The sequence below is a fragment of the Morone saxatilis genome, unplaced genomic scaffold, assembly GCF_004916995.1.
Source record: "Morone saxatilis isolate NCDOM2014 unplaced genomic scaffold, NCSU_SB_2.0 Contig9, whole genome shotgun sequence".
NCBI classification, from domain to species: domain Eukaryota; kingdom Metazoa; phylum Chordata; class Actinopteri; family Moronidae; genus Morone; species Morone saxatilis.
In genome coordinates, this window is record NW_023340268.1 from 7930013 (window position 1) to 7942749 (window position 12737).

The 12737-nt window shown below is 41.6% G+C and overlaps 2 protein-coding genes across 5 annotated transcripts; both read right to left on the reverse strand.

Moving 5' to 3' along the window:
• Positions 1 to 3976, reverse strand: si:ch211-81a5.8 (uncharacterized protein LOC560648 homolog; the record flags this gene model as incomplete). 3 transcript variants are annotated; one of them, XM_035681060.1, is given in 6 exon segments in its annotated part: positions 1 to 283; positions 390 to 477; positions 750 to 1128; positions 1365 to 1531; positions 2502 to 2575; positions 3839 to 3976. In XM_035681060.1, coding segments are annotated over 3 exon segments (468 nt in total). In that variant the 5' UTR covers positions 977 to 1128; positions 1365 to 1531; positions 2502 to 2575; positions 3839 to 3976.
• clk2a (CDC-like kinase 2a) lies at positions 2885 to 12122 on the reverse strand. 2 transcript variants are annotated; one of them, XM_035681055.1, is made up of 13 exons: positions 11965 to 12122; positions 10532 to 10731; positions 10103 to 10388; positions 8827 to 8917; positions 7873 to 7939; positions 7188 to 7304; positions 6804 to 6970; positions 6292 to 6386; positions 6044 to 6173; positions 5391 to 5473; positions 4739 to 4818; positions 4557 to 4647; positions 2885 to 4394 (listed from the first exon to the last, which is right to left on the reverse strand). In XM_035681055.1, exons 2-13 carry the CDS (start codon positions 10729 to 10731, stop codon positions 4206 to 4208), a joined length of 1596 nt encoding a protein of 531 aa, XP_035536948.1. In that variant the 5' UTR covers positions 11965 to 12122; the 3' UTR covers positions 2885 to 4205. The 2 variants fall into 2 exon arrangements, with proteins under 2 accessions (XP_035536948.1, XP_035536949.1); XM_035681056.1 differs by lacking the exons at positions 8827 to 8917; positions 10532 to 10731; positions 11965 to 12122 and having other exon boundaries at positions 10103 to 10211.
• Between the last annotated feature and the right edge of the window lie 615 nt (positions 12123 to 12737).

Here is a 12737-nt window from a genome sequence, read left to right on the forward strand (position 1 = left end):
GTTCTAAGGCTGCGTGAGCCTGTTTTATTTTCAACTCTACTCATCCTTCTCTCCACGAGCCCTTTCATCCTTCAAGTCTTGCTCAAGAGGATCACTTAAATAGTCCAATTTGTCCTTTAAGTGTTGGGTGTCACATGACTTTGCACTGATCTCCTCCACCTGCAGAAGCAGACATGGCAGGAGATCCATTACCACTTCCCATCAGTCCATCCAGACTGAGGCCTTGGAAGGCTCCGAAGAAGGAATCGTCCTTCACTGGGGCTCGTTTTCTGGAGGCAGTTTTCTGCTGAACGTGGGAAAGAGGGTGAAGATTGTTATATGTGGACAAGCAACAACAACAAAAAAATCCACACATTTATGTTGTTACTTTGATTTTACTGCTCACTTACCCGTGGGAGGCAGTGGTGGCTCCTGAAGTGAGTTCTTTTGACCGTCCTCTCTGCGTTCTTCTTCGCGACCACGGCTTGCTGCCGTTTCCTTTGGCAAACACCACAGAAGCTACATTAGGCACTGCACATGGGCAAGCAGCTTATTCATGTGAGGAACAGCCTTATCCTCACTAAGCCAATACAGTCTGGCCAAAAGTCTCAGCTGGATAATGAGACAGTAACTGGATACTTTCATTTCTTATTGGAAAACAAATTCATATCACTATAAGAGACTGGAATGCCTGTTTTAGAGCTGACTGTACAAAAACATCAGATTTGATTATTTCCCATGATATGTTCAGATCTTATGCGCCACCTTACCTTTCTCTTTTCAGTTCATCCTGGTACATTCTGAGCCAGGAGTCTGGGACTTTCTGGCTGTTGCAAGGAAGGCTTCTCCTCCTGCTGACGCTCTTCCTGCGGGTGAAGCTGCTCCGGCGGACAGATTGGCTTTTCTTGTTCCCCATTTTGGTGGCAGCGGCGGATTTTCCAGACACGCAGCTGGTGAACTGCTTCAGGGGAGCACCCAGTGACATGAGAGAATCCATTTCTAAGAGTTGTCTCGTGCTGGTGTTGTCTGTGGTGAATCAGGTTCCGGGGGTCTGTGAGAGCATACAGTATAATACACCGATGTCTTGACTCTTAGGACAAAAGTCAGCGTTCTTCTTCTTTTAATTTACACCAGGAATGAGGCTTTTATCTGCAAATACAAAGCAGAACAATTATGTCAACTAAGAATATCAGCTTTTATTAACAGCATTATTGTCTTATTATTGCCTTCTTTTCAGAAAAGGCACCTGAACACATCTACCTAAATTAAAACAAAATTTTAAGTTAACCTGTAGTCTTCTACACACTTGTTTCTAAGGCTGTCACATTTTAAAAGTGCAAATAGACATAATATACTGGCAGTAGTAAAGAAATAATGGGACTCACCTGTGTGTTATCTTCTATAGACACAATCAGCTGATAGTAAATCTGGAAAAGATAGAGTCCATTTGTTGCATCGCTTCCAGTCCTTCAGTTTGTGTACCTGTATGCAGCTCTGCTCTGTCACTGTCTGCTCTTATGGAGATTTGACTGATGACCTCAAACAGGATTAGCTGAACATAAGAGTTAATCCCATTAACAACAGAGCAGTTCCAAACAACCCTGCACAGGAAAACAGCTGCTTGTTTACACCTGACAACTGAAATAGCCAATGTAGACATACAGTTACAGCCAGACTTCAAATAGTCTGGCTGTACTTTGTTAAAACAAGGTCACATTCTCATTTTCAGTAGGAAACGCCTGGAAAAGTTACAGCTGATGAGATAATTTGGTGATATAGTTGGTGAGAAAGGAGGTCAGACAGATGGAGCGTGTAAGGTGGAAGGTGACGTTTTTCTGTGACGCAGGGACGATTTCAAGACAGGAAAACAGCTTCACTGACTGGAGCCATTAAGCCCCTGAGTCACAAAGTTGAATGACTCATTTCATTCATCAATTCACTCACTCACTGAACTCAGAAAGGTCTAGAGGGGCTAAGACTCCAAATCCATCTGCACTTGCACAAATTACTTGTTGCTTCAGGAGGCAACAATTTGAAATAAAAAACTGGATTCTTAACATATTCCAATATTAATAACTTCAAATTTATATTTGCGAATTTTAAATTTACAACAAAAATACAGAAATTCTTCTAAGCACTGACATTTTCTGACCTGGAATGTATAAGTCGTCAAACAACAACCTTATTACTCATGATATCTGCACATATATCATTTTCTCTGACCATGTGACAGGATGGGATCAAGGTTGAATTACCAACCAAGCAAAGTGGGCAACTGACCTATGTGACCCAAGCCTCTAACCTCCGGGGGGGGAAGGGTCCAAGCATCTGCGTGTGTCAATTTAAGCACTATTTTAACTGCCTGGATTATGTTTTAGTCTTGAGTTATGTTGTGTGACAGGGATTGAGTTACATTTTTGGGTGTAGATCTATTCATTCACAGGACAGAAGTGAGGTGAGAAAAATGGGGACAGTGCATGAGGTTAATAAAGCAATGTTACGGACAGATGGGGGAAGCTTACGTGACGAAGCTTCATTACACCTGTTGCAGCAGATCTTCGGTGGTTCCCTCTCTTCCTGTCTCGACAGGTGACAGCTGAGCTTAGGAAATAAAAGAGATTAGTTCCCAAGAAAATGTAACTAGCAACACTTGAAGGGTAATAGGAAGCATGCAATACCTGTACATGACTGCCTAGAGGAAAAGTTGTTCTACAATCAAAACTTAAACTGAGCTACTGTCTAGAGAAGCAACGAGGAAAGAGCAAGTAAGCAGTTAACTTTAAATAGAACAATGCAAACACGTTCAGCCTTCACTTACACATTTCAGACACCCCTCTGATGTTTTTGCACATCATCCAGCAGTGGCATTAATCAGTGAGGGAAGAGATGGACTCAGACACAGTAATGGTATTTAAAGACAGAACGCCTCCCTTTTGCTACCAGAGGCCGAAACTGATACTGAGAGCACCATAAGCCTTTGGCAAGGAGGACTTAACTTTAATTCTACACAATAATACATATATACAGTTTTATACGCTTTAATTTCATACAAAAAAAACAAGTCATGTACAGGTGGGGGGTGGAGACTATGACCTATTGGAACTTAAAATAAATACTGTCAACAGGAGTTGTGTGTGGCTCATTGGCAACCACCACGAGCTGTGTGCTTAACCTCAATGGAGAGACTTCAGGTCTGACCATATCACACATGGACAAGGCAGTTTATCTTTTTTGTGTTTTAAAAGTATGTCAGAATGCTCCCATGACTAATGCTGAACTACTAAGAAGCCACTGAGAAAAACATTAAGATGAACGTGTCACCCACACCATCCCACCCCTACACACACACACACTCTCACACTCACACACCCAGAAAGCATTGCATAACATAAACATATCTATCAATAAGACAGGCCCGATGCCTTTGTGTGGAGTGTCCATCACCATTATCATCTCATTGGCGAATAATAACAGGTCTAACGACCGAATATTAAGGGCAAGAGTCTCCATATAAGGGATAATCCTTTTATACATATAAAAAAAAAAAAACCATATGCAATGCAAGTGCTCACTTAACAAAAACGTCAACAAAAACTTGAGACACTTGTCTCTGCTGGAGATATTAGTAATTTCCACAGAAATGTGATATTCAATCTGAATGATCTGATGGTAGCGTAATAGAATATCTTGCATGACTCCACGTTTAGAATTATGAGGGTGAGGACTTGCGCTGCATATACAGCTCTATCTCCTTTTTACCCTTTCCTTCGACTTCAGAATCGGAAGACATTTCTTCTACAAAACTGAGTTACTGTATAACTGATTTTGTAGTGCTTATTTCCTTAGAAAGGTGAATTACTTTCTTTACATGCTGATGAAAACAATAGATGGACGGATGGAAGAGAAGAAGGTGGTTCCGAAGTCAAAAGGAAGACAGGAGCTGCATAGAGGGCTACTTTTGAGGCTGTGGCTGCTAGAAAAGATTCATTTTGACTCCTTTCCAGTCTTTTGTTGATTATTTTGGTCTCTCTGCTGCAGGAACATGCCTCTTGTGGCTGCAGAGGTGGATGTCGGAGGGGGCAGGGTGGAGGAGCAAGAAGTTATGGTGTCCATGCTTTAATGACAAACGACAGAACATCTGAAGCCCCGATTTATTCAACAGTTCACCTGCTCCACATATGAAAGACTTGATATCCTCTGTTATTCAGTCTTTGGAGGCTCGCGGGTCACCGGCTGATGTCCCGGTTGCCCTCCCAGTTCTTGCTGCCCGCTGCCTCGCCACTGCCCCCGTTATCAAAGAACGGGTGTTTGAGGGAGTCGGCCAGCACCAGCCTCTTGGAGGGCTCGTACTCCAACATGCTTTCAATGAGGTCAAACAACTGGTGGTGTTCCTCCGCCTCCGACAATAAGTACCGCTGACAGGGAGAAAGGAGAATGGAGAAGGGGAAAAAAGAAAGATTAAGAGGAATACTGAGAGACTGTCAAGGGGGGGGAACATCAATACGAAACAAAATACACTTTTGTTCTTTCAGCTGTTTATGATCATATTTATTCCTCTTCCCATCCAGCCCTCTTACCCGTAAGGGTTTGCAGTTTTCTCTGACGTATTTCCCTGCTGAAGAGCTTTCATCCCAGTCCAGACGGCCACGATAGAAATACTTCTGCTTCCTAGGAGGGTACAGAGATCAGCGTGAGATGTGTGCGAATGTTGGTTTCTATATAAAAATGTATATATTTAGTGTGTGTTCTCTTTACTCACCTCGTCTTACGAATCATCCGAGAGGGCACTGGTCCCAGGATTCTCTCCATCATGGCCAGATGCTCCCTGTTGTCATGAGTCTGGAAGAAATAGCAGTTCGACAACCATGACTCAGCAAGAAACAGCACACAAACCCTGCATTTTCTTAAAAGTGATACGTGTAAGCATCACCTCTGACACAAGAATGGCAATGAGAATTTTTTTTTGGGATATTTATTTTGGTACTGCTACTTTGTTTTAGACACTATTGTCAGTTTTATGTCCCATTTCGGTGCTATTGGGAAGGGTCTGGGAAAGTGGGGTGGGGGGTGGGAGACATTGTTTGTGCTCGTCATGTACTGATAAAAGAAAACTAATAACAGTGTTTAACACTGAAACAGCACAAGGGAAAGGGAAAGACTGATCCAAAAGACAATCATGGTTTAACCTTACATACAGTGTCAAACAGACAGTCAGAGCTCACAACTAATACCAAGAGGTAATTCCTATCAAATTAACATAACGTGCTATGTACATGTAAATGTTTCACTGTTGTTCACTGGTGAGATACAGGCTACATAAATTAGATAGACAAATAAAACGATTAGAATAAGATCTGACTGAGGCCAAGGTCCTGACTGCAGCCTGCTGAGAACAGTAGGTGCCACTGTACCTGAAACAAGGTGAAGCCCAGGTAGTACTCAAACAGGATACAGCCAATGCTCCACACGTCACAGGGATGGCTCCAGCCCAGCTCTGAGGGACGAAAACATGCAATAAATTAAAACAACTAGAAAAAGGTGTCATATGTGGAGACTACTCCAAGCTGACATCACAAACTTTACTCAGCATTTTATCTACATAGGGCTATCCAGTCTATGGCATAAATACCATGTGTTTCCAAGAAAAGATTAGAACTATAGAGAGCAATAATCCATAGACTAAAACTAGTGTTAATTTGTACTCCTAACATTAACTGGCCAAAATTGATCTCGACACCTACTGCTCCCCATCAGTGACTTGCAGTAGTACTGTGTCGTGTTATTGTGATTATATATGTGAATTGACCTGAATCAGAATTTCCTGCAGAACAAGGCACCTTAAAGTGCTTTTTGCAGGTAAAAGAGGTCTAGAGAGCAAAGTAGGAACAACAACTGAGTTGTGCCATGTGAAAAAGTCACAAGTGTTTATCTCCAAACTGAGTTCCCTGTTGAATGTCTGGACCTTATTTGGCTGGAACTCTGATAGGTGGAAATAATTGAAAAATCCCTTCTGATAAGTTGTGTTTTAATTAATTTACGGCCAAAAGCTAATAGGCATCCTCACCTAGTATGACCTCAGGAGCACGGTAATGCCGCGTGGACACAATCGTGCTGTGGTGCTCATGATCAAAAGTGGCACTGCCAAAGTCCACCACTCGTACAGCCGTGCTCTTAACCGTCCGCTCTTCTCGCTTCTGCAAGAAAGAAAAGTACTCTTTAGAGCTGTTGATCTTTAAATCACCAAAGTATTGTGCATGTTTCTTTTTTTTGGGTCAAACTGCAGGGTTGGGTGTGTATTCTACTACATCTTACCTTCTCTACATTGAAGGACATTGTGAAGTCTGAGTTTACAAAGAGGATATTCTCAGGCTTCAGGTCTGTGTGTGTCAGCTTATTGTCATGGAGAACTACAGAGAAACAACAGGAGTAAATTGGTTATTGAGTCTTCAATTATTACATGTTGATCTTTAAACTACTTTACGCAATCCAGCTTCTAATCTCGCTGTGTACTGATCTTAATTCCTTTCAGATTAGATGAGGCATGCTACAACCTATAATGAGGATGATGATAATATACAGTGTCATAAATAAAAATAAATAAATGAGAACAGAAAAACGTTAATAGACATACTCTTCCGCTTGGCCTTTGGTGCTATAATGCCCCCATGTGGCTACAGGCTGTCCACCACAAACAACAGCCACTCAAACAAATTGTAGACAACTGATGAATAAACATTATGTGATGGTGCATTTGTTGGAAAACTACACTCATTTTAGGGACACTAAGACAAAAAACTCAAATCACACAAAAGGTAAAAACTTACATTTTACAGCGAGGCAGATTTGGTAGGCCATGTGTCTGACCTGACCAATTGAGTAGGGCAGGTAGTTGTTTTCCTTTAGAAAGTCGAAGGTGCTGAGAGCAAGTAGCTCAAACGAGATACACATGTGACCATGGTAGTCAAACCAATCATACATCTGTACACAAAGGCTGCGAGATAAACAGGATACAGGAGATCTGTCAGTGATGTAGTCGGTGATATATGCAAATGCCACTTTAATAAGGCAACAGCCAAATCAAACACTTTTACAGAGACTAATCTAGTAAATGAAAGCTTCCAGGGAGGCTTTTGCCAAACATACTTTCATTAGTTTAACTAGTTAACGTAAGTTGATACAAAATTCAATTGCAGCACCACTATACTCACAATTTGTTATCAGGGTCCTTTTCATTAATCTTCTCCAATACATTGATCTCCAAGCGAGCTGCTTCCTTGTATTTCTCCACATTCTTGATAATCTTCAGAGCAACATGGGCTCCTCCCCTGTGAAACATAAAATAGTATGAAGCCAAAAACAGAGGTAATGAAGCACACAGCATGCATAAGATTTGTATGTAAAGTTCACAGTTCCCACAAAGGAACTGAACTGCAGACACGAACGTGACATTTAAATTTAGTTTACAGTAAAAACACAACACTTGATAACATGACTATGATAGCAAAGTCTGTGAACTCAATGTTCGTTATATGGTGAGAAAAATGATAAGTCACAACCTTTAAGTGTCACATACTTAACTGCACTATGTGATCAACAAAGGCAGCAGGAAAAACAAAACAGCACCTCTGAAGCTGTGTACAATCTGATGGAGTAGTGTTTAAATTTAAAACAGCCACTGGTAACAGCAACAAGGGTAGTTAACAATAGTAACGGTAGATGTTAATACCCTTCTCTTAATCTCATTTGTCTTGGGGCTAACCCCGGAGAGGCGTGACACAAACACTGCTCTCTACAAACCAAGCACCGTGAGCAGGTATTCCCTACTGGTGGTCTTGGAAAAATAAGACACCAGAGGCTGACAGCTGTTGTTTTTCTGTGTTAACTGACACACACCTGCGGTGGTCAATGCACTGCATCACCCTCCCAAAGGTGCCTTCCCCCAAAGTGCTGACAATCTCATCTGCAACACAACGCAGAGAGAAAAGGAAGAGAGGGGGACAGCAGGGAAAGAAAGAACAGGAGCGTTAGACATGTGGACTTCAGCAGGAATACAAAATACAAAAGTGAAGACAGGCGGATCAATTCTAGCGCCCATCCCCTTTTCAAATGACTGCCTATTTAATCTGGCAGGCTTGAAACACTTTGAGGTAATCTGATAACTGAATGCAAACTGTAGCACTAAGATGCATGTGAAGAAAATAAGGGGGCAAATATAAAGCGCTCCCTTCCACTGATGACTAATTTGCAGCCATCAAAAATAAGGCCACATCCTTTTAAGACGTGGGTGTCTTTGCCCAAAAGGACACGGGGGGGTAATGTGTAAAACTGGACGCATGATTCTGAAAATGACAAATGGGTTAATATAAAGTGTCTATATGTGTGTGAGTTGTGCTTTAAAAAAAAAAAAAAAAAGACTAAATAGGTGATGTGCATGTTAGATTTCTAGTAAAATAATAAAAAGACATTCCCTGAAACCCTCATAGTGGAAAATAGCTATCTTAAATTACAGATTTAGAACTGTAACTGAGTTTTTAAATCTGAAACGCAACAGAGACAAACAGCTGCAAATGGGATTCTATGTTTAGGAAAGTCAAGTAACCTGTGAAACATAGAAAATGCTCCACAGTTTAAAATCCTAGAACAAAATGGAGAAGGTATCTAAAGTCCCTCTCAAAATCTCCAACATTCTTGCAATCCACCCTGCTATTTCAGCTAGAGCGAAGAGCATTCTAGCAAGGACTCATCATCATCATCATCATCATCATCAGGCACTCCCATGTCATGTAAATGCTCTATGCTTAATACTCATATGGAGAAGGGTTACGATAGAGTAGTGGCAGTGAGTACATCTCTCTTGCAGGACGTCCCCACTCCGACAGATCAGGTGCCCTTCCTCGTCGTCCCTCACACTCAGTGCCCGTGTCCGGCTGTTGCTCCGCTGTTTTCACACCCAAACCACCATCAGAAGGTCACGACACGACCGGAGGGAACAGGGGGTTTTCAAGGGCAACCGCAGCCACGGCATCAGGCGGCACAGGTAGACGAGGAGGGAGGAGGAGGGTGGTGTCGGTGGTAGTTGATGTAGTGGTTGTAGGTGGGTTTGGTGGTCATGGGGCGATTCACGCATGACACCACGTGAAGGAAATATATAACGATAGGAATATAGTGCAAGGGAACAAGTCAAAGATCACATGTTGTCCTCTGCTCCTCTCCCCCCTCTATCTTTAAACCACAGCTGCTTACAAACAAGGAAGCAACTGGCATATCCATTCATCAACGCAAAAACCAGTTAAGACAATAATATGGCTAATTCAAAACTTATCAGGCTGACTTTTCAGATTAAGCAAGATGGAAAATAAAATGAGAGGACCCTATGTAATCAAGCAGGAAATATTTAAAGATATCCCCCAACATATATATATACTAAGTCAAATGTAACCCCCTGCTCACTTCAATTTATACTACTTAATACATAGGTGTGGTTAAACATAACACACACAAAAAAATGCATTTTAACAAATATAAGACATCTTAAATGCCGATAAATTCTAACAAAAATCTGCATTCAATTTAAATCTAACTTTTGCGTGGTGTTTGGTAGAACATTTTCACTTTTTTCAGCCTATCTGCACTAAAGTTAACACGTGGCCAACCAACTATTTCTTCAGGCATTTGGGCCTTTTCCAAAAGAACATAGACAACATACAAAATTACATTTTAACAAAAAGGTAGGGCCACAGACACTGAATTATGTGTGACCAGGTGTAACTAGGCTTTCAAAAGGAAGAGTTAAGAAAGCTGTGATGGGTGTGTATCTGAACAGCAGCAAGAATTAGTGGTTGATTATCAATGAACTACAGAAAAAGTTTGCATAAAAATGAAAATGCTCTGCCAAAAAGAAATGCCAATTTGAGCAAAAGCCACTTAAACAAAAAACAAAACAAAACCCTTCTTACGGAACAAAAACAAATCATAAAGATTGTGCTACTTACCAATTCTAGGAGCTGTGAGGAAGAAATGGTTAGAGAAAGACAGAGACAGAAAGAGCTGAGTGGAAGAGACAGAGATGGAAGGAGAAGGATGAGGAGAGTTAAAACACAATCTCAGGTCTGGCTGTACTCACCGAGGAGGATGGGCTATAGGACCTGGTTCTACGCCGCCTTCGTTTGTGCTTACGCCTGCTGCCTTTCCGCCGGTACGACTCGTCCCGCTCGCGCTCCCTCTCGCGGCCACGTCGGTAGTCGTACAAGTTTGGGGAGAAGTCGCGTGGGTAGTAACTTTCAGCTGCTCCGTGTGGCTCCCGTTCTCTGTCGCGGTCTCGATCTCGGCTCTGATCCAAGCGTCTGTATCCCTCGCAGTATCTTCGGTCAAACGGCCGGTGCTCCGTAGAGCGATTGTCATAGCTACGACTGAATGAGAGGAGATAGGCATACACTGAAACCTGAAGGCTGATAAGCAACCAAACCTAAAAAGAAGATTTACAGAATTGGTACCATAAAATAAATGTTCAGCAGGACAAACCAAACAAATTTCACTTCACACACAAACGTACCTCCTTGAGCGTGCATAGCTTCCTTCCTGTCTGTGTCCCCGCCCTCTTCTGTCTCGGTCTCGGTCTCTGTCACTGCTGGAGGAGTACGTAGGCGATCTTCTGTGCCGGTGTCTTCGCCCTCTGTCTCGGTCTCTGTAACGGTCTTGGTAGCTGCTTCGACTGTCTCTGTCCGAAGACGAGTACCGTCTGGTGTGAGGCATCTAGTGGGGCAAATTAAACATTCATCAGAATTTAAACAATAACAAAAAATCTCTGGCATAAATGTGCTTTAAAGTTCTTTAAATGGTTGTTGAATTTATAATTACTCCTGAACCGGTTTTTCAGTGGGACAGCTGCACTATTGCTTATTCCATTTCTGCCAGTCACACACTGTGACATACATTTACTTCTGTCTATATATTATTATAAAAAGGTACATACTTAGGCTCTTATTGTATTTTTTACTTACATGTATACACCTAGATATCCATTTTTTAATATATATTTATTGTAATATTATTATTTATATTCTTTAACATTGTATGAACACCTTGAGCAACTAACAGACAAATCTTCCCCTGGGGATCAAAGTATTTCTGATTATGACAATGAAAATGAACATTTGATCTAAGATGAATTAAATAAGCAAGTAACTGGATTTTTTTTGTTGTTTTTGCACATATTTGACTGTAATGTAATGTTTAAAGTTAACTTTGCCTTTGCAGAAAGTGTTTGGAGGCCTCCATTTGAAACACACACGGGTCAACACTTCCACAAGCATCAAGATAAAGCTGTGCAGTTTATAAATAAGGGCAGAACAAAGCTAGAGACAGACAACTGTTGAAGCGGGCCCTGGATCAAATGCGCGGATGCATTTTAATAACCCTGTTGCACGACCCGATATTAAAAACCCACCACTGGTTTAGCGTCAACACAGTGTTGCTTTAGACGACTGTAAACAATGCACACATTGACTGCAGCGCTATAAATACACGACTACGCGTTTGTTAGGTTGGTGAGCTGCCTGCGCGGTAACCAACCTAACACTAGATTCATAACACAACAGCTCTGCAAGTTCATAAAACGCTTCTACGAGCTGCTGTGTTTTTTTTTTTCTCCTTCCATTTAAGACGAAGCGCCAGTAACACTGACATTAACGGTGTTCATCTCAATACGCACTTACGACATGAAGCAGTCTCACTCATTACTTTCCGCCGTCTTTAAACACCAACACACTCACGGCGAAAACAGCCCCAAAACTCAAACCTGCCAGCTAAACTAACGACGTACGGGCTTGTTAGCAGCCTCTGCTAGCAGCATTAGCGAATGTAAATAATTCGGCCGCCATCTTAGCCTGGCTAACGTTACGTTCGTCAAGCAGCCGTGCTATAAAACCCGTTTGGCACGATTGTTGGCTCACTTAACGGCACGCAGCGGCCCGGGTGATACACTACCGTTTTCGCAGCGAGGCCTGTGCGCTTGTCCCACAAGAAATCCGTGGTAGCGTTCCAGTTTTCTCCTTTATCTTCTTGTTAGCCCGATGTTCAAGGCTTTCCTTCCCCCCTGCCTTCCCCGTACAGTTCTGGTTCAGACTGGTGCCGCTACCGCCGCCCTGCGCCCACACTGGGATTCGATCCTGTGTGTGTCTGTGTGTACAAACAACCACAGACACAACCTGCAACAGCTACAACTAAATAAATGTGTTTTAATAGTCCGACTGGGCCCGTTTGGAGAGATGTTATTCAGAAAGGTGTTTGTTTTTGACTCTTTGTTTGTGTTTTAGTAGTTCAGTTAGTTTGTGTCCGGTTCTGTTGTTGCAGTCTCTCAGACGCAAATTCATAAAATGCACAATATAAATATTACTTTCTAAATGTATAAGTGTGTGTATGTGTATATAATATATATATATATATTTATATTATATTCTAAATTGAATTTAACTTTCAACAGTATATAAGTTCCATGACGTGTGTTGTTATTATTATTAATTATATTTATTTATTATGTTGTTGTTGTGTTACGTTATTCAGATTTATACATTTATGTTTTCTATCTAATGTAAAGTTAAACTTTTAAATACAGCGTACAAAGGCAGAGACACACGCTGAGATAGGGTGACGTCGCCTCCTCTTCATCCTCATCCTCTTCTTCCTCTCGGTAAATAAACATGGCCCGGTCCCTCTTTATCAATAATTATTTTAGATTTGTTGATTAAATCAAATTATTA

Coding starts and splice junctions, on each gene's coding strand:
- clk2a (XM_035681055.1), bottom strand. CDS start 10,731: ATGCCTCACACCAGACGGTACTCGTCTTCGGACAGAGACAGTCGAAGC. Junction 6,387..6,803: donor AATCTGCCTCGCTGTAAAAT/GTAAGTTTTTAC, acceptor GTTTCTCTGTAG/TTCTCCATGACAATAAGCTG. Junction 4,819..5,390: donor TGGGCTTCACCTTGTTTCAG/GTACAGTGGCAC, acceptor TATTTCTTCCAG/ACTCATGACAACAGGGAGCA.